This window comes from Pagrus major, chromosome 12 (assembly GCF_040436345.1).
Source record: "Pagrus major chromosome 12, Pma_NU_1.0".
Classification (NCBI taxonomy): domain Eukaryota; kingdom Metazoa; phylum Chordata; class Actinopteri; order Spariformes; family Sparidae; genus Pagrus; species Pagrus major.
This window is the reverse complement of record NC_133226.1, coordinates 21726707-21753313: the sequence shown is the minus strand read 5'-3', so window position 1 is coordinate 21753313 and position 26607 is coordinate 21726707. Positions and strand designations below refer to the sequence as shown.

The 26607-nt window shown below is 40.7% G+C and overlaps 2 protein-coding genes and 2 non-coding genes across 4 annotated transcripts; 1 reads left to right on the top strand and 3 right to left on the bottom strand.

The window, feature by feature from the left end:
* Positions 1-3954: 3954 nt before the first annotated feature.
* rpl37 (ribosomal protein L37) lies at positions 3955-7328 on the bottom strand. Its single transcript, XM_073478457.1, has 4 exons — positions 7252-7328; positions 6329-6464; positions 5905-5989; positions 3955-4065 (listed from the first exon to the last, which is right to left on the bottom strand). Exons 1-4 carry the CDS (start codon positions 7252-7254, stop codon positions 3996-3998), a joined length of 294 nt encoding a protein of 97 aa, XP_073334558.1. The 5' UTR covers positions 7255-7328; the 3' UTR covers positions 3955-3995.
* Positions 4804-4882, bottom strand: LOC141006518 (small nucleolar RNA SNORD72). The gene has a single exon (XR_012179931.1). It is a non-coding gene; the product is annotated as a small nucleolar RNA SNORD72 (small nucleolar RNA).
* LOC141006519 (small nucleolar RNA SNORD72) lies at positions 6536-6615 on the bottom strand. Its single transcript, XR_012179932.1, has one exon. It is a non-coding gene; the product is annotated as a small nucleolar RNA SNORD72 (small nucleolar RNA).
* Positions 7329-11016: 3688 nt separating the features above from the next.
* Positions 11017-25998, top strand: st8sia5 (ST8 alpha-N-acetyl-neuraminide alpha-2,8-sialyltransferase 5). Its single transcript, XM_073478125.1, has 9 exons — positions 11017-11162; positions 16170-16277; positions 16674-16769; positions 20457-20549; positions 21906-21992; positions 23024-23168; positions 23331-23443; positions 23680-23772; positions 23869-25998. Exons 1-9 carry the CDS (start codon positions 11017-11019, stop codon positions 24329-24331), a joined length of 1344 nt encoding a protein of 447 aa, XP_073334226.1. The 3' UTR covers positions 24332-25998.
* Positions 25999-26607: the final 609 nt, after the last annotated feature.

Genomic DNA, 26607 nt, shown 5'->3' with positions numbered 1-26607 from the left:
AAAAGCTGTTGTTATAAACTTGATAAACTTGACAGGACAGATGAAAATTTAAACTTTTAGCTTCTGAAATAAATATTTTTCAGATGGCTCTGATGGAGCTCAGGATTTACACTGAACAAATGGTGGTCACACCAGATACTGACTGGCTTTCTGACCCCCCCAATAAAGCAAAACTGCACATTTCAGAGTGGCCTTTTATTGTGGCCAGCCTAAGGCACACCTGTGCAATATTCATGCTGTCTAATCAGCATCTTGATATGCCACACCTGTTAGGTGGGATGGATTATCTCGGCAAAGGAGAAGTGCTCACTAACACAGATTTAGACAATATTTGAGAGAAATGGATCTTTTGTGTATATAAAAAAAGTTTTAGATGTTTGAGTTCAGCTCATGAAAAATTGGAGCAAAAACAAAAGTGTTGCGTTTATATTTTTGTTCAGTGTAGTTAAACTGCTGTACCTGGTGCATAAATGTACACAGGGGAGGGCTAAACATATAAGCTGTAGTGGAACTGACAGAAGTAGAACTTATAAAGTTTCACAGCACTGAAAGACTACTTTGTGTCTATTGGTAATTACACATCTGAACGGATGAAAATGACAAGCGGAGTACCCCAGGGCTCCATTCTGGGGCCTCTACTATTCAACATTTACATGCTTCCTCTAGCTCAGATAATGGAAAACAACAAAATATGTTACCATACTTATGCAGATGACACACAAATTTACATAACCATCTCACCAGGGGACTATAATCCCATACAAACGCTGAGTAGATGCGTTGAACAAATCAATGATTGGATGTGTCAGAGTTTTCTTCAGTTAAACAAAGATAAGACTGAAATAATTGTTTTTGGAGCCAAGGAAGAACGACTAACAGTCTCTGCTTAGCTTCAATCTGTAATGTTGAAAACTACAAACCAAGCCAGAAACCTCAGTGTAATCATGGACTCAGACCTAAATTTCAAAAGCCACATTAAGTCAATTACAAAGTCGGCCTACTATCATCTTAAAAGTATATCCAGGATAAAAGGACTTATGTCTCGGCAGGATTTGGAAAAACTTATCCATGCATTTATCTTCAGCAACATTTCTTAACTTGTTTTAATGTATTTTAAATGCAATTTTTAATTTCTTTAAATGTAATTTTTATGCCCTTGTAAGGCACTTTGAGTTGCCTGGTGTCTGAATTGTGCTATACAAATAAACTTTCCTTGCCTTGCCTTAGCACTTTCATTGAGGTGGACAGTATTTTGGCAGTACCAAGAGATATGTTGAGAAATACTGCTGCAATGATTCCTTGCATGTTTATCTGTTGATGATGACGCATTTGTGCTATTGCATCTCACGATTTTCCAGATCCATCAACAGATAAAAAATTGTTGGCAGAGTACAGGCTGGTAACAGGAAAACACAGCCTTAAAAACCCTTGAAGGCATAATATGCTGCAGTATATTTACAAAAGCTTATGTGTAGACACGTTTGTGTTTCGGATGAATCAGAAGAATAAAGATATTCATAAAAACTCAAGTGTCTATTTAACTGTAAAGACAATAACACTTTCACTGATACACATCACTGTTTTCCTGATAAATCAATCTTTTCCTGCGGAATAAAGCCTGACTGTTGGGTATTCTCCACTGCGGTCGGTCTCGTTGGACAGTTTCCAGCTTCTAACATGAAACTAAAACTTTTGACCCATTTGTGAACTTGTCTCCTCCTTTCCTTCCCTCCTGCTTTCAGTATTGTTTGTCGCCGGCTAAATATTTAGACTTGTTTTGTTGTTAGTGATGTTCGGAAACTCGCCACTTTGCCATTAAAGCTACAGATTTTGATCTGTCTTCCAGCTGCACGTTCAGGAAGTGAAGTTGGCAGGGTCAACCGAGGTCCTGTAAGGGCATCTGTGCAGTCACAGCTGGGTAGTGTCCTCTTTGCTTTGATGCTGTTCTATCTAAGAGAGCTGTTGGGTGGTATGTTATTCAGACAATCTTACTTTAATGAATAACTTGGCCTAAATCAATGTTATATCAGTGAGCAAGCCTTGCAAAACTGTGAATGAAATGTCACTCAGGAATTTTCTTAATCCACCTCATATGTAAGCAGTGAAAAACAAAAGCACGACTCATGATTTAGTCATGGACTCCAGATGATCACAGACCCCTATGACGCTTTGTGATGAGTTCACACTTAATTGATCATCAGGTAAGGAATGTTAAATCAGTTACCTAATTCACTGACATGCAATCAAAGTAGCAGGCAGTGAGTCACATTGAAAATATACAGTATTTCAAAATCTTGTATTTTCTGGGCCTAACCCTAACATTAACTAATGTAATGGCTGAATTTAAGTTCATTTTAAGTTTTCAAAAAGAAAAACATTTCTTGACATGGACCTAAAAAATAAATAATAAACATATAATTAAAGTAAAGATGAACAGATGACATTTAACAAGGTTATATGGAGGTATTTTTTGATGGTGTTCCATTATAACTCCGTTCTTTAACCACAACCCATATTGCTTAAACACCTAAATATAATGTAACAGTTCCACCTTGGAGCAAAAACGTCCGTCTTCATTTGTAGGCTTGCAGTCATTTGTTCCATTGTGTAGACCTGTTTAGCCATGAAAAACAAAAGCACGACTCATGATTTAGTCATGGACTCCTGATGATCACAGACCCCTATGACGCTTTGCGATGAGTTCACACTTAATTGACCATCAGGTAAGGAATGTTAAATCAGTTACCTAATTCACTGACATGCAATCAAATTAGCAGTGAGTCACATTGAAAATATACAGTATTTCAAAATCTTGTATTTTCTGGGCCTAACCCTAACATTAACTAATGTAAGATGGCTGATTTTAAGTTCATTTTATTTTTTTCAAAAAGAAAAACATTTCTTGACATGGACCTAAAAAATAAATAATAAACATATAATTAAAGATGAACAGATGACATTTAACGAGGTTATATGGAGACATTTTTTTATGGTGTTCCATTATAACTCCGTTCTTTTAACACAACATATATTGCTTAAACACCTAAATATAATGTAACAGTTCCACCTTGGAGCAAAAACGTCCATCTTCATTTGTAGGCTTGCAGTCATTCGTTCCATTGTGTAGACCTGTTTAAGTCCCTGCATCCATCGGGTTATTGTTGGTGGTTTTATGTTCTTTCAGTTCACAGTTATCATTTTCTTGGCAATCAGTAAAAGTTAATTCTAATTCCCATTTTTCTTTGATGTTCCAGGTATTTTGGGGGGATGTCGGCTGTCAACTGTTTCATGGAGGAGAGTCTATATTGCAATCAATTGGCAGAGCTCTCGAGATTGATTCATGTTCTGCTTTTGAGATAAATTTCCTGTCATTATCAGATACATAAACATAGGTGACAGTATGGATCAACTTTAAGGGTTAATTTGTGCAGTTAGTTCTTTCTTTTGATAAGATGAAACAAAGTTAAGACAATATTACTAACAGCTGTTCCATTTCAACTGAAGCCTCCATCTAAAAAGCTTTAATGTGTAGATTTTTCAGTAAGTTTATTAACATTCAAACCAATTGACCTGATTTTCTTATGAAAGTGGGAAGACAATCCTCAAGGTGAGCAATTTCCAAAATATTTCTCTAAATATCTGAGTTTCGCAACCGCACTGGCGTTACCTTAGTGTCATTTCCACATTTCAATACAATTTAGCAGATTTGTTCATTCCAAATGAAACGGGTGTAGTACAGATGCAGTAATGTGTATTCTTAAACATCTCAGATTCTACCGATGCTGCTACAAAACCTCCAATACAGTGATTCATTTATCTAAAAACACCTTTTATTTTAGGTTTGACATCCTGAAACATCTCAACAATCTGTGTATATCTAATCTGACACCAGTCATGACTTGTGTTTAGCCACTGCTGGCCAGATAAGGGTTAGAGACCAGAGACAAGACAAACTCCTGTTCAACATCACATTTATTTAACCAAAAATGTGTAATTTAGGATGAGCTGGAGGCGGCCACTGCAGCACGTCTGGGTTTGGGGGTGGTGCCTTCCCTGAAACCATTCCTGGAAAACACAAAAAGAAAAGAAATTAGGTTGATCCAGACGAATGCCAATTTATGGAAAGTCACCAGTGACCATTTGTCATTCCACGAGAAAACACTTAGTTATAACAAATGTCCCAAAGCTTTACTTCTACCACAGATGAGCTTCTTCTGCCGGTAGCCACATGCTACTCAGCTAACTAGCAACAAAATTGGATAAAATGACTGGAGGGATTCTTAACTAAATATTTATTCCACCTCGACTTGTTTAGACACAAGAATAAACAGCCAGGTCTGTGGCACAAATGATGAAATTGTGACATTAGTCATGCTAATGTTTTTGGTTGGCAAACAACAAATGGCATTTCAGAAAAACAAACAAAAAACTGCCAAAAACAGAATGAGTCATCCCAAAAAGAACCACGAGTTTGACTAATTACAGACATTTTGACTATCAGGGGAAGCACAGGTTTTACTAAAAACATTAATGATGGCTCAGTTCCATAGAAGTGTCCAAGTGAGCCAGCAAACAATACTAGGATCTTGGAAGTGGAGTGACTTTTGCACAGTTTTAAAAGTAAAACCCACAGTATGACTGCAAAATTAAATATGCTGAAAGAAAAAAAAAAAAAAGTGATGAATTGCAATTAGCCGGTGTTACTTTACTGGAGATACTTGAAACTACCAATGCTCGACTTAAGATACCATCAAGCTCACAGGTTCTGAAGAGTGTCCAAACTATGTACTTGTCTTACAATGATGCTTACCTCAGAGAAAATGCTGATATCATTTTGAATTCATTTGTTCAGACATTTATTTTTGACCATCACTGGTAAGCAGCACTGACAAGTCTTATATAATAATAATAATAATAATAATAATAATAATAATAATAATGATGATGATAATAAATAAGACCAGACATGCTACCAACACAATCTCAATACTGCAGCAAAGCAAAAACAATTTCTCTGCCAAATCTCTTGTATTTTATCTTGTGCCTAAAGTAAACACAGCCGTTGAATAACACATCAATTAACTGAGCTGTCCACAATTCAGTACACCAGACTTCCCCACCATTGTCGGGGTTTAAAAGGGCATTACAGATAGTTTGTCCCCCTCTGGCAGATTGTTCAGAAGTGAAACAAAGTTTAATTCAGGCATACCTGCATTGTGACCAGTCACGTTCCCACAGACATTTAGTTTATAGCCTCTTGTTTACAGTGTCTCCCAGTAAAAAGCTGTGGTGTCTTGTACACTCAGTTCAACCAAAGCGGTTCAGTAACGACATTTATCTTATTTTTGTAAATATTTGTTGGGAATTGTTTGTGGATACTCCATATTTCTTCTCCCCCTCCCTCTCCTAAACCAAAATTTTCATGATGCAACGTCAACGATCTGTAATGTAGTCTGGGATTTTTTATAAACATTTATCTAACATCTCTATTAACCATTTCACATCGAGACCCAGAAGTCAATAAAATAATCTCAAGGGGAAAATATGCCAATATCGGCTTCCTTTTGGCAGTGAAACAAGAGGAACCCTGTGTATATTCCCGCTGGGAGTGAGTCAATGCTACTCTTGTTTATCAAGTCAAAAAGATTTACTACTATCAGGTTTACTTTAAGTGTTTACTCAAGCAAATAATCACTGATCTTTGTGTTAATTACACATTTAACAAAATATTAAGTCTTTGCATCAAGATGACATTTCATTGTTTATATTGCTGATGCCAAAATGATGAGAAACCCATAACAACATTCAGCCAAAACAACCTCTCATCTACTTGATGACACAGCTCTCATCATCTTGATGAGCCCTGTGTCGTCTTACAAGTACACCGCATCTAAAAGATCATACCTGAATCTGCGGTAGACGACCTTCAGGTGTCTCAGACGGCCGGTGCCAGTGGTGTTCCTCCTCTTGGCCTTGGCGCTCCAGTTGTCTATGAAAGCAAACAAATTTGTAAACATTAAGGCGGCCTGGCCATTTACATCAATGTAGCCCTAGATAATGTACTGGCAGTGTTGGTGAACTGACAATTGCCAGAATGTGGGAGTTGTTATAACAATGATCTCTTCCCAAATGCGATATGAACCACCGACTAAGGTAATTAAGCTGTCTATGGTCTGTTTTGTTGCACTAAGGCAATCTAAACATCCTCCAGGACACCCGTTTCTCATGCATGTTTACCTGTCGGTTTTAGAGTCAACTGCACACTCTTATGCAATGATTTGAGCACAAGGATAGTCTTGTCCATCAAAACATTCATAGGGTGACTTACACTTTCTCTTGCGCTTCTCAGGGTAGCCACACTTGCCACAGGAGGACTTCTGCAGGTGGTAGGCCTTGGACCCACAACGACGGCACAGAGTGTGCGTCTTGTTTCGGCGCTTTCCGAAAGATGAAGTTCCCTTCGTCTGGGAGGCAAGAGAACAGAGATTAGGAACAACTCCTCAAGACTTCGCTCATTCAACTCACAGCTCTGACAGTCTTGTCTCAGCACAGAAAAATGAATCACTGAAAGTCATATGTTCAGACATTTGTGTTTAAAAACATCACTGACAAGACTTATGTGGCAGCAACTGCCACTCGATGTTGGGTGTGAAGGATGCAATATTATCAAGCACCACCTCAGTGTTAGCAACACTTAGGGAATATGGTTTATACAGCATCCATAGGGTAGCAACTCGTCCAAATTCAAGTCCTATGCCTTTTAGAAAAAAGCATATTCAAGCCTGCATTAGTCTCAATCGCAGGCTAACAAGTGTATACACTTAGAGGAAGCACACTCAGTGCTACATGAAGTGACTAGCTAGTTATGCTAACTGCTATGGAAAAGCTAGTTAGCAATAAAACTGGGAACCATTACCTTTACAAGACGAATTATAACAATAACTCATCCCCGAGTCTCCTGTCGGGTGTAACTGAAGTTATTCGGGGAAGTCTAAACGTGTTCTGCTTTTCCACCGGCTAACCCAGAGCCATTTTGTACCCTGCACCTCACCGCTATGAGCAGCAAATACATGCTAGATGGACGCGACAGCAACAACGTCAAAATGTATCAAAATGAAACATCATCTCAAAAATAGTTCACCCAAACAATAACTACGTTTATCCGACATGGAAACACTTAAAGTCCGAGTCAGATAAACACCACATTACACAGATGTTCAAAGATTTCTGTCTGTCAGCGTTGCAGCTTACCATTTTCGTCCGGTGGCTAAGGGAAAAGAGGCCGGAAGGGGAGCGTGCGCTCCATCAAATTCCCTCCGTGCTGTTTCCTGTGTTACAAAGAAATGTGACCCCGCGGAGCATTTTGCAGATTGATCGATCAGAAATAGCATTAGAAATATTCAGCGAAAGGAGATTTATTGATTATTTTTGATTTGATTGTCCATATATGTATTTGACGTAGTTTAAAAAAGAAAAAAAACATTTTTTCAGAGAAAGGGTTTATCTATTTTAATCAAAATTAGCTTAACTGGCAAAGTATGTGTAGGCCATGGCTATACAGTATATTTTTGAAGTTGCTCTCAATGTCCTATGACATTCAACTAAAGACAAAGACAACCAAAATCAACAAAGAAAGCTAAAATATGCATAAATATAGCCTAAATAAAGATCAGCAATGACCAACAACATACAATATCTCTCTCTATATATAAAAGTCAAGTGCAAATAAATAAATATTGAATGGGTTTAGTACTAGATTTCATTAAGTGGGTGATTATGGCAACAGTTTACGCATCTATATTTACATATAGATATATAGATGGATAGTGATGTACATGTGTGTTTTAAACTGTTAATTAGTTTATTAGATTATGGATAAGTGGATGTGTTTAGTTTTACATAGTTATGAACACTATATGATTGATTTAACTTAATCAGAGGGATGGCCTGTGGAAAGAAATTGTTTGTGGTTGTTTTAGTGTACAGTGCTCTCTAGCGCCTACCAGAGGGGAGAAGCTGGAACAGGATGTGTTATGGATCTGCTGTATTGTTTCCCACTAGTTTCCTGACTCTTGAGATTTAGATCAATAACAATAACTTTTATTTGTGTAGCACCTTTTCAAAACACACAGTTACAAAGTGTTTCACACGTAGAATAAAGTGCACGAAGCAAAACCCAGCGCACAAATTTATATACAATCATACATACCGGCATACATTCATACACAAACATGCATGATGCAAAGACTGCAAAGCCAAAACAGGGAGGATTTATCAAAATGCTAGAAATAAGTTTTCAGCAGGCCTCAGATTTGGCAGATCTGAAGGGCTGTTCCAAAGTGTTGGTGCTGCCACCACAAAAAAACAATCATCTCTGGATTGTAAATGTGAACAGTGAACAGATAAAAGGCTCTGATCAGATCACTGAAGTCTTGAATAGAGGGCAGGCTGGCACCAATGATTATTTTCTGCAGTACTCTTTTAATTATGAAGTCACAGATGGTCTGAGAGTGTGCCTCAGGAAATACTTTATAAAGCATTTGAACTATATAAACCATTGTCATCATATCACCTGGGAAAAGGGGACACAAATAGCACAAGTAGTTTGTAATTTGGATATTATATAAGATGTCTCAGTTGCCATTATGTAGCCTATAACTTCTTTGAAACATTGGTGTAATAATTCTTAGATTGCAGATTAATCCAGACACGGACATGTTCTCAGCCCTGTAGACACGCTCCGGGTAGTGAGATTGCGGATACAAGTCTGAAATGAGCTTCCCCTGCAGGGTGACGGGGTCACTCTGAGAGGAGTTGTTGTCTCTTGTAAGCTTCCTGTCGGAGATATTCTATTCAAGTCCAACTGGGAGAAACCTCGGGGAAGATCCAGAACATGCTGGAGGGACTCCATACCCAATCTGGCCTGGGACAGCCTCAGGTCCTGAAGGCTCGGCTCAAGAGAAGGAAGTCCGCTTGCTGCCTCTACATCCTTGACCCAGATACGCAAAGTGGCAGAAAACAAAATGATGGATGGCTAAAAGCAAGAAAATTCAAATTTCTGTGTTTCCGTCTGACTTATGAATGTTTCAGTGATGCAGATTCTTTAAAGCAGCTCTACTAAAATGTTTGTTCCTTCTACAATATGGGCCACTAAAACCCTCACTGATCACTTGAGATGCAGAAATTCCCATATCTCAAGAGTCCCACACTTTTATGACCACATCAGATATCACTTCTATCACATCTTCCTACGCCTCTGCCGCCTGCAAAGGTGTTAAAGCAGCCCAGACTGCACCAGATGGACTCTGATGACGCGATCAAACAGCTGTCAAAGCGGAAACTGGCATAAATCAATGGGACTGATACAGTTATCAGCACCTGTGCTGGAAAGATTCACTGACTTCTCTCAGGAGTTTGTCTCTGAGAAGGTGCTGCTGTCATGTCAGCAGGGTTCAGCTCCCCACAGTGTTGATGTCAAGGACTGAATAAGTCTTCAGGCCTTAAAACAGTGGGAGATGTGGATGTTTACTTCAAAGGTAGTATGCATATTCCCATGAGAACTCATAGTTGTGTGATAAAAAGTCGAAATCATTAGATAAATATTGACTCTCTATCTCATATTGATGATTATTTATCTCATGGTTTTGACTTTTTATCTCATAATTATGACTTACCATGGGGAGAGTTTTTTTTTCATCAAGCTTAGTTTTAATCTTTTTCATTTTTTGTTCATTAGTAGTAGTCATTAGTATGGAAGCCCATTTTTGCCAACAAAATATAGGCTATTCCTATGGTAACTCATAATTATGAGATAAATGTTGACTTTATATCTTATCATTTAAAAATATCATCATTTATCATTATCATATATACATATATTTATGTTTATTTTGACTTTTTATCTCATAATTTTCACTTTTATCACAGAATCCTAACTTGTTATCTCGTAATTTCCACTATTTATCTAATAATTTTGACTTTTAGTTCATAGTTCTGGTTTACCATTTCAATAGTCTTTTCATCAAAGTTAGTTTTCACCTTATTTCTTTTCTCTGACTGGTGGAATTGGGCTTCCATACATTAGACAGAAGATCAGATAAGGTATTTTTGCAGAAAATATGAACTCCAATGAATAAAAAGCTTTGAGGCAAACACTGAGACAGAAAAACAGCTGCAGCAGCCTGAGATCCTGCAGAAACACATGTGCAGAAATCACAATGAAATCAATCCTAATTTTAGATTATGTAATCTCCAGTTTATGGTTAGTGTTTGCCGGCCTTATGAGGTCAGGTGAGTTGGTCTGTGTGGTATATTTTGTGTGCGCAGGTGCATGCTGGTAAAGGAGAGCCTGACCTTGGGGTTTTTTGGCTGAGTAAGGAGCATCTGAATGAAGCGCGGCGCGCCCCCGGCTGCCGGGCTGAGAAAAGGCGCACCCTCCTCCTCCTTTTACATTTCAGTCACGCAGTTTTGCTCAGATTTCAGATGAAGCATGGAGGATGTGTGTGTGTGGTGTTGTTTCCCGTCGCAGCTCGCATCAGTAGCCTAATTTGAAGGAAAAAAGAATCGATGAGTTATCTGATTTAACAATTCTGGATTAATTCTAGATAAAAAAACAAAAAACAACCTCTGAGCGCGTTATTTTGGATAATCTGCATCGCTTGCATCCGATCGAGCGGCTGCACCTCGTCGAGAGCGCACGGTACCCGATAGAAACCAGATCACCTCCTTCTGCCTACGGGACGTTTTGCGTTTTTACGCGTTTGCAAAAAAAAAAAAAAAATACAAAAATAGAGGGATTATTTTGGCAGAACTGGATGCGGTTTGCAATTGAGGTCACAACCGGCGCTGAATTGCGATGCTCCTCATCCAACAGCAATGATGCTGCGGCATGAGAGCAGTAAAATAGCCTAGAGAGGTGATGGACAATGACCTGTCCAGAGGGTACGAGACAGCGGCGCTCCTGGTCCTGAATGCAGCGGAGAGAGACACCTAACCGGGTGTCACCGTCAGCCCTGGATGCTGCGCCGAAGGATGGCATACGCCGACCCGTCGTCGGGGAAAGACATACTCGGCAATAGGTCGCTTTGTTTTATATTCATTTGCGCATTTGGACTCGTCACACTATTGCAACAGATTCTGTATGGGAAAAACTACATTAAGAGGTAAGTGTCGGTTATTTCTGTCCATCGTCATTAATGAGAGGCAATCAGAGCGCAGGCCTGGCTGTTTATCACAGAGCTGTAAGGATAACACCCAGCCTTCAAACAGCATGCCTTCATAGTGGTTTTGTGTGAGGGGGTTTCTTGTTTCCCAATCAGTGACTGAGTGGTGAAGAATAATTAATGAATGATAAACTGATAAATTGTTTTCCATGTAGTCTGGATGAAGTCAATGTGGGGACGCATGTGGAGGGGTGGGGGGGCAAACAAGCTTTTAATGGCTGAAAAGAACAATAGCAATTAACCATCCATCTTTTTTCCCAGTGGCATAGAAAACAGTTTCCATTGGATTTATTTTTTTCGATATTTTCTGAAAACGAAGCATCACATTCATACCATACACAGTGCTCCAGCTGTGTATGGTAATGTTTTCCCTTTCTTTTTCCAAAGATCTTTATTTGATTTTTTACGTTTCAAGCCTTCTTGACTGGTCGTAGCCTACATCTTACAGAGGCAACAGAAAGCTATTGGAGCTGATGATGATTACAGACACCAACACGAGAAAAGATGATGTGTATTTCTTATTGGTCCCCCCCTGTTAAATAAGTCATTTTCTACCAGGCTGCACTCGGTGCACACACAGCCACTGCAGAGCCATGTTTTATAACACCTCTGCAACAACAATGAGGCCCTTTTTTTTTTAAATCCCCCTGATGTGGATTCTACTGGAGTCCACTTTTAACCCATTTATCTTCTAAATCCTTTACAATCTGAGACAAATTTCAGTGTGAGACGAGCAGATGCTGAGAAGCCGGGATGTTTGATCTTAAGGTGGTTTAAAGAATCTCACAAAGATACACCGATTCTCACTCCAAACCAAAGGAACAATCTGAAAACTTTATCCCCACCTCCAGATATTTTGCTAGACAGCACATATATGTTTACATCAACACAAAACATACATGTGCTGCAGTCTGAAAGCTCCCCCCACAGCTAACCCCTCCCCTGCCACCCCGCTGGGCTGGTCTGACAGTACTCAATGTGGATTCATGGCATCCCAACCTCTGCGGTGAGATGCATGAATTCAGACCTGACACACGCACCTTTCTCTCTTCGCCTGTGCCCCTCGTAGGCCACTATGCTCCCAGAGCTCGGAGCCTAGGAGAGAAGGGGGGTGGGAGATGAGCCGCACAACAGAAACCAGTGGGCTCGGCGGCAGCCATTTTGCTACAGTCTGTCTGCACACACACCTCAGTGCAAGTGGGGGAGAGAGAGAGAGAGAGGGGGAGGAGACGGCGAGAGTGAGAGACTGAGAGGGAGCGTGGAAATGTTTGCATGCGTGTGTGTGTGTGTGATGCAGAGAGAGAGGGAGAAGACGTCATCTTGTGATGCCTCTCCAAGCATAAACAGTCGGGACTCGTTGTCCACATGGGTCCGACCACACCCAGCCTCTTCCCCCCCCCCAAACCAAAGCCAAGCATGAGGAGATGCTGCCAGGGTGTTTTTCAAACAGAAGCACAGGAAAAACAAAAGAAAATACCAGCAGCGTCTAGGCTAACACGGCAGCAGAGGAGACATTTGGGTGCTTGGATCAATCTTACACCAACTGGCTTTGTGCACAGGTCCATCCCGGATCGCTAAAAGGCCAAAGGGCTCTCCTCTGAATGTACGAGGACGACCGTTAAAGTCAAACTAACTCATGAACACTGCTGATGAATCTGGCTGTTGAGTTTCCCCTGCACTCTCATTACGGTGTCACATCAATCCGCCTTCACTAACATTAGAATGAAGTTGTGGGAGGATGAAGGATTGTAAAATGGCAGATTGAAGAGGGAAGCTTATTATGTAATCACTCTGAGTGACATCCTTCTGTAAAAGAAGACTCGAGGGGGGCGATACCTAAAAATACTCTCAGCGAGGAAGAGCAGCAGGAAACGCCCCATGCGGGATGGAGAGAGTTCTGAAAACGAGCATTTGGCTGCAGATAATCATCACCTTCACTGGTAACCACTGGTAAAACATGAAAAATAGTTAAGAATGCTGATCGCAGTTTAAGAGTGGTCAAGGTGATAAAGTCACGAAACTCCATCAGAAAATCAGAAACAGAAATTGTTTGACATTCTTGATGAATGGCTTTAAATACTCTGCAGATCAACAAATAGATTCATCAATTAATCCAGCACTTTCCTACATGTGACTCCATTTCTGAGCCTTTCTTGATGCATTATGTATTTGGGTTGCATCTCCCCTATTCTGAGCAGCTTTATGAGAGGTTTTTTTTTAGTCTCAGCATGCAATTGACCGAGCTGTACACGGATAGATGGATTCTAGCGCGCAGCAGCGCATCGAACCGCTAATTAATCATTTATAAGCCACTGCACTTTACAGGAGTGAGTCCCTGTTAAAAGGAAGAGAGGTAGAGAGGAAACACGGTCCATTCTGCAGGATAAAATGTTGGCAGTTAACGTGATGCCTTCACATTTGTACACCAAACTGACATTCCTATAAAATGTGTCATATCCTGTTTACATTACATGTTTACGACCTGACCTGAGTTACAGGCGAGAAGCCAGTGACCGCGGTTCAAGACTGCGTTTCAACATTAGTAAGTGTGAAACCACAGGAGATTTTTAAGGAGACCTCCGGACAAATTTCCAGCCATGTTTGCGGTGACAAAACCCAGATGTTTTTAACGAGACCTTTGGTCATCTCCAGCTGTGTATGTGGCAACCAAAGAAATTGCGTTAAGCCAAAACATGGTGTTTCTCCAAACCAAAACCAAGCGGTGTTTGTTTCGGAAGCACAGCACTGTCTCAAGTTAAAATTGAAAACTGAACCCAAAGAAATGGGAAGTTTTAACATATCTGTGGTTTGAAGAAACGTGCTTTGCCAACATTTATTCCTGTAATTGGGTTGAGGAGACATGAAACACTGTTTTCATACATAACAGCATTAAACTTCCTGTTCTGATCAGGACAATCTTAAGGAGCCTTTAGTGGTTACAGGAACTGCTCCTGGTTTTCTTCTCAGTCAATTTGCCTGGCCCTACCCTGAAAACCAAATTCACATAATGCAATAGTGAAGTCGTTCCCGCTTCCGAGTCCCATTAACAGTGCTCAAGGGCAGAATCAGTGCACATTAAGTGCTGCAGAACAACTTTGTGCTCGTTGTTTGTCTGTTGTTTAGATTGCTGTCTGATTTCTGCTCACAACTGAGTCAATAGTAGGATGAAGACAGTTGATTGATCTGTGAGTCAGAAGTAGTCACGTGAGGTTGATGAGGGTTTCATTTCGTTATCCGCGATACTGGAGAATATCAGTCTTGTGTAATCTCTGTGTGATAATTGAGTTAGAAATCAAGCTGGTTTGATAAGCAGACAGCTGCCCTCTTATGAGCACAAACAGCCCTCTGATTTCTGCTCTGCAGTCGCTTGCAGAGTGTTATCGGCATGTTGAAGTAGCACTCAGAGAAGCCAAATGTGCCTGCGTGTAGTTCAGTATTGACACGAGTCCCCGATGATGAATGCCCTCTCTCATAATGCACCCAGAAAAGGCTTTTTGGGTTCAGTTTCCCTGCTGAATTTAGCAGAGCGCCCACACAGCACTCACAGGAATGAGTCACACATGAATACTCGCATAATAATCAGTCGGTAAGAGGAATAGTTGTACACCCACTCATATTTGGATGTATGGAATTTAAATAGGCTGTTCAAAAAAGTAAGACAAGTCTACTGATGTTTCTTCATTTAGCTTATTCTTCTGTTCTGCAGACCTTCATTCTTGTAAAAATACGTAAATGAGCCACAGCACTGCTGAGTGACATATTCCTTCATTGCAATGATGTTTATTATGAGTCCACACACACCGTTCTGCCCAAACACACAAAATCTGAGGCTGGAAATAATCCCAACAAACACGCAAATTTACTCCAGTTTGAGTAAATTAGTCTGAGATAGTCTGAGATAAGTCTGCTGCAGGCTACAGTGTCCCCCTGTTTCAGGAAACACTGAGCCTTTTTAAAAAGACATTTACGTAGATTTAAAAGTGCAATATGTCAGAATTTTGGTTGAACACCAAGACTCAAAGACAGCAAAAATGTATAATATTGCCAGCCATATCCTTTGATTCACAATGAAATATGTACGAGGCCTTGATATTGAGTTCTCCTTTGTTCAGAGGCCAGAAAAGACCCTTTGTAGTCCATGTAAACAGCTCTGAGCATACTGATTACCCTGATCTCTCTCAAATGCATCCTCCCGATGTGAGGGCTACAAACCCCCTGCACCAGATGTCCTCCTCTGATAAATTCAATGCGTTACTTAAAGTGAAAAATGATGTAGCAGAGGCCGAGATATTCTGACCTCTACATTTCCAATAATGCTGCCAAAAGCATCTTTTAATTAGACAAGTTTCTGTTACAAATTTGTCGATAACCCCCGATGGCATCACTTGGATTAATTACTCAGACCGGACTGAGCTCCTCCAGAGGAACTAAACAAGATTAGAAAGCTGGTTTAAACACCTTTTAACTGTCTCATCTGGCTATAAACACGGTCCAAATTGGCTATTTTATCCTATCTACACTTGAGTTGGCATCTCTTTCCTCAGTAATTTGACATTCACTGCAACATTGGCAAGGATTATTGTTCCTCCCTTAACTCACAGTGACTTTAATATATTGAATTACAAGTTTAACACTCCTGCAGGCCAATACTGGAGAGTGAAAGTGTTTGAATCACACTCAGGACAGTGGCAACAGCCCAGCAGAGCATAAATTAACCGTTCAAACTTATGATGTCAAGAAAGGAAAATCCATTATTTTATACAACCATCTTTGGTCTCATACTCTGACTGTTTTTCTTGAGCCAGAAAGCTGGTCCGCCTTATTGCATATGTGTGTGTGAATGTGCAAAAAATGTGTGAGTGAACACATGGGGCTTGGTTGTATGTGTTTGACATCTGCACAATAAGGACAATAAATCCAAAATAAACTGACTCATTTTCTTGCTAGTGCGCAACAGTTTAGCCGACTCAAAGGGGACGAGACAGGAAATTGGACCGGTCCCGTTAATTTCTCGGATGATGGATCTCTGAAGCCTGCCAGAAATGGAAGGAAAAGGTACCTTTCCAGCGTGACTGACTGCACAACACCTCTGAGAAAAGAGTGTGTGTGTGTGTGAGAGAGAGAGAGAGAGAGTGTGTGTGTGTGTGTGTGTGTGTGTGTGTGTGTGAGAGAGAGAGAGAGAGAGAGAGAATACAAGTTTTCAAATCCATCATAGTTTGACGACCCAGCCCTGCATGTGTGGACTGGGCCGCTGATATCGCCCACCAGGCTTTCCTCAGATGCTATAGTGAGAACACAAGCTACAGCACAATTTTTACATTTTCCTTCTCTACTACTACTACTACTACTTGTTTTGGCATCTGCAGGTTTAGGAAGTTAGCAGGGGGTGGTGATGTCACAGGACTCCATCACGCATTTTAACTCTAACTTAACCTGTCTGCATGTTGACAGATGTTTCCGTCAGAATTTTCAGCCAGATTCACAGATCTCCGTAATAGTCACACCCTGCCTAGCCGATATTAAGAAGAAAAAAAAACGCCCTCAAAGGTAGGCCAGTTTGAAGGCATTTTAAGTATTTTCACAGAAAGCCAAGAATGCCTCTTTCTTTTTTTTCCTTTTTTTTCTTATTAGTTTGAAAGGTATAAACTCTCATAATTTTTCAGTGGTGGTTGCACTTCAGATTTGCTCTTGCATGTTGTCTGATCCCGTTCACCTCGACCCCTCTTCCCCCCCAGATCTCCAAACCCCATCCCCCTCCCCCTCTCCCTCAGAAGCTGGTAGAACCACGGTCTCCTGTTGATGTACTGGCTTCTCCTCGTTCCTCTGTGTCCCATCCAGCACCCATTTCTCCAAATGCCTTGTCCTCCTCAATCTGTGTCTCATGTGTTCTGCACAGCTCTGTGTGTATGCCATGTACATAGTGTGGACACTTCTCTCTGCTCCCCCCTATCTCCCCTTCTCACATCTGCATTGTCTCTCTCTGCGACCTGGATTTACCCCCTTTTCCACTTTACTCTCCTTGTTACAATAAGGCAGGAATGTGCCAGATTTTTGTCCTCCCCAGAGCTCCAAATCCTAATTGCACTGAGCAGTAGATTTCAGTATCTCTGGTTAGTCTCGATTGGTTTTGAACCAGCATTGTACTGCTAAACTAACGACGCCAAACACGGGATGAAATTCATCTCGTTAAGCGAATTACTGTCTTGCTTTTAGAACTGAACAGAGAACACTTGCAAAGGTTTCATCATCTTAGCTAAAACAAGCATGAACAGCCCCATTCAAAGTGTCAAAGATATATAAAACCTCAGAAATACACTGCATCATCAGGTGGATGTAGACAACCAGTTTCATTGTTCCTTATTTGTACGATTTCATCCCAGCATCTTGTTCCTTTAATGCATCCCTCCATCGTATTGCTCGTTGTGTTCCTTTATTACTATTATTACTATTATTATTATTATTATTATTATTATTTTTAACTCACCTCATTTACCTCCACAGCCACAGGTAATATGCTGCAATATTATCCATCTCCCAAAAATACCACACTACATCCTATCTATCTGATGTGACAGCATTCATTCAAACAAATACACATTGCAATTGCTGCCATTTTAGGCATTAAATCCCCCGACCTTCCCTCAAACATTATTAGCAGTACATTTTAAAAATACACTAAACATTTAGAGCTTCCCAAGACTCAGATGCACCTCAAACGGGGTATATTTTAAAAACTAGACATAGCTGATATTAATAAAAGTAAAATAAAGAAGCTAAATTTGCTGTATGGATTTATATAAAACCTGTTTAATTAAATCTAACTAGAAAGACTGTCAGTTCTGTGGCCCTCTGCCCAAACCCTAAAAGGAAAACTATTGATCAGGTTTAAAGAGAGGAACCCTCTGGGGGCGAGACTATTGGCATAGAAATTTGGCTGGTGTAAAAACTTAATGTGCATTTCTCACATTTGAGTGCCTGTTTAGTGCCTCATGATCGTGCAGCAAAAACAAACAGCATCTTGAAACGATGTTGTATTTGCATGTGAGTAGAAAACAGTTCAAGACTATTTTAAAGTCATATTTTGAAGCTCTTTTTTTAGTAATCAGTCAAATGTGTCGTACTTATTTTGTAACTTTTGCTGCCTCCGTGGCCACAAGTGGTAATTACAAAATAATGGCACATTGGATTTGCCTTCATTTTCCAAGATTGTCTTGAGTCCACCCGGGGTTTCAGACTACAAATTTAACTAGTTGCCAAGCTTTTCATTCTAGCAGTCGACTAGCCGTTATGTAAGAAAGACGCAGAGGGACGTGTCCTAGTGAACAACGATGTTTAGAAACATAACAAGAAAACAAATAGCCATTTGGTTATTCTGAACAAAAGAGGAAGAAAATAATCTGTTGTTCCTAAAGAGATGCGGCCTCACGGGGCACAGGTATCAGCTGGCAGCTTGGTTGCCATGACGACGGACGAGAACATATGGCCTCGCACTGCATATCTTGGCACCTTATGTCTATGTTTGGAACGATCAGCCAAACACTGTGACAATGAACGACATTGTTTTTTTGTTTTTTTTTAGCTGATGCAATAACAACAGAAACTATATATATAAATACGAATATCGAGCCTGTTTCAGCTTGAGCCTTAAGCTGCACGTCGGCGTCCTCCGCTGCCGTAGCCGGCATATTATCCACGCCTAGTTGACTGCTACCTACAGTGTCGACAAGCGGCTATAGTAGTCGACTAGTCTGTGAAAACCCCGGGAGTCCACAGCCTTTAAACGCATCATCATGTTTATTTGTGACATGCCAAAAATACCACAGCTACAAAAACAGTCATAAAGTAAGGAGACATGTCAGATAGACAACAGCTATCTAAAGTTTTCTAACATTAGCTGCTGGTCTTACACCAGACCAAGTGAAGCCATGCAACAAAAATCCTGATTGTATGTAGTGAGTGAAATGAGTAAGGGTGTGTTTTATTTCTCACAGTATGAATCCAATAATTCATTAGTAAGAGGAAGAAAGTACTATTTCTTCCTTCAAAGGTTAAAGTCTGACTTTAACACACAATAAGAAAGTAACTCAACATTTCTTAAGTTATTCCTGAACCTAAAACATCTAAACTAATGATCAAAATAAAACCACACCTGCCCGACATAATTAAAAGACCTGTTTAACATAGAAACCTCGATCACAACCACCCCCCCCAATCCCAAAACACAAACTCACACACACATTTTGTCCAGACTGCACGCTGACTGCATGTAAATACAAATGTTTTGCTGCAAGAAATGAGGCATCAGTGCACAGACAAATGGCAACTTATTGGCACCTTGATATGAACTTTACCACAAGTATGAATCCTTTCCACTTCCTCTGCAGAACCATTTTGTCAAATCCACCAAAACACAGTCACACCACCATACTGAAGACATTATTTTTGTGTGCTTTTGGTTAATGTTGCCATTTCAATGTAATGATTGTTTTATATGTGTAAAATGAATCTTTAGCTCTTGATCAAAATATTGATTGGTTATTGCCTCCATGTTATTATTACCTGTTTGCATGAACATCTGTGTGTGTGTTTAATGCGCACGATGTAGAATCAGATCAAACTATCAAGAAATCAAAATGTCACGTCATTGCAGCCAGCACAACTGACATGCATTAAGACATTAATGCAGCTAATTATATAAATGTAAATATTTATAATATACCGCCTCACACAATAGCATACCCTCCAGATGCTAACCTGCTATAGCCACATAATCCACCTTTTTAATAATCAACCTCCCTTAGACTGATTTCTATTTATCTTCCAAATTAATACACAGCATATTTACACATGTTAATCACATAACTCCCATCATAACCAATTAAAAAAGTAAAAAAAAATGAGAGGTATTATTTCTCTTAGGTTAGTGTATCACATTGGTTTAGACTAAGATGTACTAGAATCTGGTGCAAGTGTCCAGTAAGCAGTTACTATCCAGTCTGTGACGCCTCAAATCAGTTTCATCACTTCTGTCATTTGTCATCCCACACTGCTATACTGATATTCTGTTACTTCATAAAGTCAGACCAAGACATTTTGTAGTAAATATAAGATATTTTCCTTTTACACACTGTTTTATTTATTGCATTTTATCCACAGTTTTTTATTGTTGATTCTGTTGATTCTTCTTGTGTGTGGGGAGCTTTAGGCAGAGGATGACTGTGTCTATCCCTCCAGGTATCTGGAAAACTATGATGGCCCCTTTGAATACAACTCCACTGCATGCAGGGAGCTCAGACAGGAGATTATGGACGTCAAAGTCCTGACAATGTGAGTGATCATAATGACGTGACTTGTCGTCAAACAAACGTTATGTAGAGTAACATCCTTTCCCCCTACCCACCCCAAGGTGATCCTCAAGCACCAGTCAGGTGAGTTCATTATGAGGCCGGGAAACACCAAAAAAGGGACTAGAAGAGAAAATACAGCGAGGATAAGAGTGCACAGCCATGCTAGCACAGCATTGTTTTGAGCTACATGCTAACGTCAGCATCCTGGATCTAAATCTGGATCCAGTGTCGGAGGCGGAGCACCATTCATTCCTATGAAAGCTGCTCAGTGGCACATGAAGCCAAAAAAGCTCAACCTCACAGGTATAAAATACCCGGATCTTCCACGTTGTGGGGCTCATGATGCGTCTACATTAGAGACTTTTACTCAAAACCACAAATGATACTAGCGAAAAAAAGTCACGGGATCCCCAAAGTGCTCCTTCCTCTGGGGAACATGAACGTCTATACAAGATTTCATAGCACTTAATCCAGTAGTCGTCAAGCTGACCACCAATGCCATCGCAAAAAGCCACGCTGCTAACACTGTGACAACAGAAGTGTGTAGTGTCAATATAGGATTGATGGTATAAAGTATTTTGTATGCTTTAAAAACCCATTCAGTTTATTAAACAGTTAGTATGGTGGTGTTGAGATGACAGGAAACAGCTAACTGCCCGCTGCAAATCTTCACAATATAGGCTCCAAAAGTAAAACTGTGGGAGAGAGCGATGCTTAAATCTTGCCACATGAACTTATTTTGCAGCTGAAAGTTGTTACTCTCATTTTTCAGTTTAACTAAGGCACACATAATGCAGCACATTATTGGCCAGATTTTTACACTCCTCAATGAGCCAATTGTGCTGATGGCAATTCGAGCAGTGCATTTCTTCTCGTATGATTGTGAACATTGTCCAGTGACCTTTTGTGCGTGACCCTCAGGCTGCCAAACTCCTAATGTTGAAAGCATTCTTGGAGCTTGACGAACGGCCGCGAGCCACTCTGGATGAGGCAGAGAGCGACTGCTGTCACACTGCCAAACAGACAGACGAGTAATGGTGCCACCCTGCCTCCCAAAGCAAATCACATCCTCCAATGATCTCGAAGGAAATGTCAGTTCAAGGACAGCTATTTGCAGACGTGCTCGATGAAGCCTCTGCCTTTGTATTAACGAGTCTAGATCCAGCGGCGTCAGTAGAGCCATCACAGATGAACCACTACAGTTCTGTGTTTTCTTTTTGAGTTGTTTTTATGACGTTTCTTCAATTTACTTTCCATGTAGAGACATGGTTAATCGGAAAAAACATGGCCAAGGGTATCCTTCCTCATTCCACAAGTCTCTCTGCCTGTCTGCCAGGGTGAAAACCTCAGAGCTGTTTGAGAGGTGGCGAAACCTGCAAGTGTGCAGATGGGAGCAGAACAAGGAAGAGACGAGCAACTTCAAGTAAGCATTACTCAGTCTCAGCAGAAGAAATGCACGTCTAGATTTCTTGTGTCTCAAACATGACTTCATCACCACTCAGATTGTACACTGAACATAATTTTTTTTTTTTCATTGTTGCATTTTTGGTGCTTTTAAAGGTATAATACGTGAGAATTCTGCATCAAAATGTCTAAAAACTACTAGAAAAGATGGGTTAAGTTGGGTTATGAAAACAGGTTTACTCCAGGTGACGGTGCGTTCATTTGGTATCCGGTCGCAACAGCAAGCACCAAGGGTGTGTGTATCTGTGTGTTCGGTCAGTCACTGAACTCAGCACTCACCAGGCACTCCGGTTCTCTCTCTTCTTGTTTCCACTTACGTCCATGAAGTAAAATACATTTCCCCTCCAGCTCCAGTCGGCAGTCAACATTACAATACAGAAACACCTGACAGTGGCTGTCACCTATGCAGATCTTGCTGCAGTCGGGTGGATTAATAGGAGTGAAGATAAATCCACTTTGCTCTTTGCTGACTACAGGTTGCTGCTTGCCACTCTGATTACGAAGGTGACACTACTCTCTAGAGTAGATAGGCTATAATGTAGTATATAATTGAGTATTTATAGTATATCATTTGGAGAATATTATGAATCCAAAAACAGAGAGAAAAAGGCACAATAACAAATAGGTCTGCTACTTCAGCACCACAGTCAGCGCCATGAATTGATCACTACACAGCAGAGTTAGGCTGCTGATATTTCAGAGGCATGGTCGGAGCCAAAGATTGTAACTTGCACAAACCCTCAGTCAGATAAAGGATCAATGAGTCAGGCAGACTTGACTAACATTCAATTAAACAACCCCTCTGCCTCTGCCTGTACTCCCTCTCCCACCAGGGGATGAGAAGAAGGATGGCAGGTTAAACAAAATGAAAAAATAAAAATGTTTCTTTACTGGATGCAATATTTCTTTATGGCCATTTTGGTCTTGATGCTGGCGTGAAGCCACTTACGACTAAACTAACTCCATCCTCTCCTCGGTGTCCTCCTGAAGGATGTCTCTGTCTCGATGCTGTAACGCTCCCTCCTTTCTGTTCACCACCAAGAGGAACACTCCTGCAGGGACCAAGCTGAGGTACGAGGTGGACACCAGTGGTATCCTTCCCATCACCACTGAGGTCTACAAAATGTTCCCAGATGTGAGTTCAACACCTGTTTTCTGTGAGCGGGTCGCTGCGTCTTCTCAATCTAGCATTGTTTTCATGCTGCTAAACCTTACGACGAGATCTGTCTGGTTACAAGAGCCCTCGACGCTCAGTGCTGTCTGTGTGAATTTAACAAAATGTGTCTTCTTCATCCAGGATATGCCATATTCCAAATCACAGTACAAGAAATGTGCTGTCATTGGAAATGGCGGCATCATCAAGAACAGCAAATGTGGAAAGGAAATTGACTCGGCAGATTTTGTGTTTAGGTATACAGAATATAATCCTTCAGTGCACGAAGATAACTACAATTCATTCTGCTCACTATTAAGATTTTGATCAAATATTATTCTACCAAGCGCTTATTAAATGAAAATGGCAGCGAATTTAACTGCAAGGCACTAAAAGAAAAAGCTCTTCCCAATTGAAATTGTTCAATTATTTTGACGTGTTTCAAGTCATTTCAGCTGAACTCCTTCAACAGTGGACTTTTCCTTTTTTGCAGGTGCAACATACCACCCATTAATGAAAAGTACGCGGCTGATGTCGGCACCAAAACGGATCTGGTGACAATAAATCCGAGCATTATCACCGAGAGGTACTGTAAACATCTGTGAGAGCGAGACGTCAGCTATCTCCTGTGTCTGTCTTAAGTCTTCTTCTCTTTTGGCTTTGTCATCTTCACGTGTCACAGATTTCAGAAGCTGGAGAAATGGCGGCGACCATTTTACGAAGTCCTCCAGAATTACGAGAACTCGTCGGTGGTGCTGCCCGCTTTCTACAACACCCGCAACACCGACGTATCTTTCAGAGTCAAGTACATGCTGGACGACTTCGACTCCCAGAGAGGCGTGTTTTTCTTCCACCCGCAGTACCTCCTCAACGTGCAGCGTTTCTGGGCGGTGCAGGGCGTCCGCGCCAAGCGGCTCAGCAGCGGCCTGATGCTCGTGACTGCCGCCTTAGAGATGTGCGAGGAAGTCCACCTCTACGGTTTCTGGGCGTTTCCCATGAACCCCTCCGGCATCTTCATCACTCACCACTACTACGACAACGTCAAGCCGCGGCCGGGCTTTCACGCGATGCCCCATGAAATTTTCAACTTCATCCACATGCATACTCGTGGGATCATTCACGTACACACGGGGCAGTGCACGTGATCCCTCACTCTCAAGCTCAACATTTTTGGTTTGTTTACGTTGTGTTTTATTTCAGTCAGTGAGGCGGTTCACTATTTCCTCCCTATTTAAAAAGACAGTCGGCCTTCAGAGCGTCAGATTCTCTGCTCTCACTTATTCAGCGACACGTTTGAAGGTAGCCTGCTTTAATTGCCAACATACTTCTCTTTTCGATGTGTACCTTATGTTGTTTATTCAGCCGATCAGATCACTATGGTTATCTCTTGACTCACGAAACCGTAGGATGCTTGTTTTTAATGTGAAAAGTGGTCTTCATAGTGATGTTGTTTCTGTGAAGTTTTCTAGTGGCTCAGCTGTACAGAGGTGTCGTTTTCTACTCAACGTTGCACAGATATTTGCGCTGTCATGGGCCGCGGTGTGGGTGTCTTTTACGCCCGCTCATCCTCCCCCCTCTCTCCTCTGTCTTTATCTCGGACTCTCTGTGGGTCTGGCAGCTTTTAAATGTTTCTCTAAAAACAAAACCTGGACCTTGGTATTATGCTAATATTAAAAAAAAGAAAACGATGAAAAAAAGATAAAATTGTAACATCCAATTGTTTACTTTTGTAATCTGTTTCCTGGGTGAATATTTTAAAAAACACTATTAAAATGGCCTGTTTTCACGGGCCTAACGTCTCCCATTTGAAGTTTTCTCTGGTGAAACGAGAGGAGCAGTGAGGAGGAAGTTTCAGACAAAAGCCAGACAAATATTTTACAGCGACTGCACTTCAAGAAAAACCCTTCAAGGCCGATGTTCAATTTGTAAAGTACCGTAGCTCTGTTGAGCGATCCAGCCTCTCAGCTGTCATTCATGTCTTAAAGCCATGCTGCCTTATGAGATATCAAACCCCTGTATATGATATGCAACGCACCCATGTGTTTTTGCTTATCTCCAAATACATTAAAGTCCTAGTTTGTTTCTTGAGCGTCCTTAAATCGAGGGACATTTAAGACTCTCTGAGGTATAGAAATCCATGTGCAGTCCACAGCTTATATTCTAATGGACTTAGCGAAGTTTTACTCCCTGTAAACTTCATTCATAATCATGTAATGCTCTGCATGACTTTACTCTATACTTGGCTTTGTGTGTGCCTGCTTCAATGATCACTGAACTATGTTTACACTTAAGCCTCGACTGAAGTTCACGGTGCGTCTGGAGACACGAACATTTTAACAGAAAGTGGATTTGTGGAAGTTAATTGTATAATAGTGGATGCAGTTCTCGTAGATTAAAGAATGATGATAGTTGCCGCCCTTTTATGAAGTGCTACGACACCTCTATTACACTGTATTATTTCACATTCCCCCTTCAACTGTGAACAGTCAGTCTGCGTTTAAAGCACTGGAAAGCTGTGCGAGCTTTTACTATTTATGTTGTACACTGCAAAAGGTTTTAAGAGACTGTAAATGAATATTTTGTCACTCTTCTGTTCATGCTCGGCTGTCCTTTCTATGTCGAGGACATCATTGCTACTGAGGTTTTAAAAAACGTTTTCTTTCCATCATTTGACTCCAGAGATGTGAGTTCAAGAAATACGAACACCAAAAATCTTTTGGCTCGACCTCTAAATTGTTGTACAGACACACCCTTGAATCAAGAATGGGAAAGGAAGGGAGCTTGTCTGTGTCCTGAATGGAAGTAATATATAACACAGTGCTTCTTAACTGACTCTTGATCATTTCTTTATACTGGTATTGTGTTTGTAAATAAACTTGTTTGGATTTTCTCACTTGTATGTTGACGGAGTAATTTTTCTTGTGTTTAACCCATTAGTGCCTTAGCTTATTGATTAATACTATACATATAAGGCTACATTTGCCACAAATAAGAATATGACTTACTTTCAATGATAAACTTCCTGCTTTTGCGCCGACCACCACATGATCGTTTGTAAAGGGCCACAGATGAAACAAGATGCTAACTGGTCATTTCAGACCAGTTAACCTGCCGTTTGTCTCCTCCAATTAGCTCGTTAAGCAAAGCTACTGTCAACACCTCAATTATTAAGCAGCGGCTGGTGTCGGTGTCCGCTCACTGCCCGACTCAGCAGAGGATGGCTGGACGTATGGCAGATCATATCTGACCTGTGCTGACTTGTAATAATTACAATAAAGGTGAATAAAATCAGTTAGAAATAAACATCAGTGGATCATCTGCCAAGTTTTATGACGATAGTTGGTTTAAGATTAAAAGATAGATTTGTGACTGACATTATAAACCAGACACGCTCATACAAATCAGAAATGATCATTTGATT

What these genes read in the sequence shown, in the direction of transcription:
- rpl37 (XM_073478457.1), bottom strand. An exon ending in TGAGAAGCGCAAGAGAAAGT is followed by an intron (nt 5,990 to 6,328) that starts GTAAGTCACCCT and finishes TTGCTTTCATAG; the next exon opens with ACAACTGGAGCGCCAAGGCC. An exon ending in GTCGTCTACCGCAGATTCAG is followed by an intron (nt 4,066 to 5,904) that starts GTATGATCTTTT and finishes TGTGTTTTCCAG; the next exon opens with GAATGGTTTCAGGGAAGGCA.
- st8sia5 (XM_073478125.1), top strand. Translation starts at nt 11,017, where the DNA reads ATGCTGCGCCGAAGGATGGCATACGCCGACCCGTCGTCGGGGAAAGAC. An exon ending in AAAAAAAAACGCCCTCAAAG is followed by an intron (nt 16,770 to 20,456) that starts GTAGGCCAGTTT and finishes CTATCCCTCCAG; the next exon opens with GTATCTGGAAAACTATGATG. An exon ending in TCTACAAAATGTTCCCAGAT is followed by an intron (nt 23,169 to 23,330) that starts GTGAGTTCAACA and finishes TTCTTCATCCAG; the next exon opens with GATATGCCATATTCCAAATC.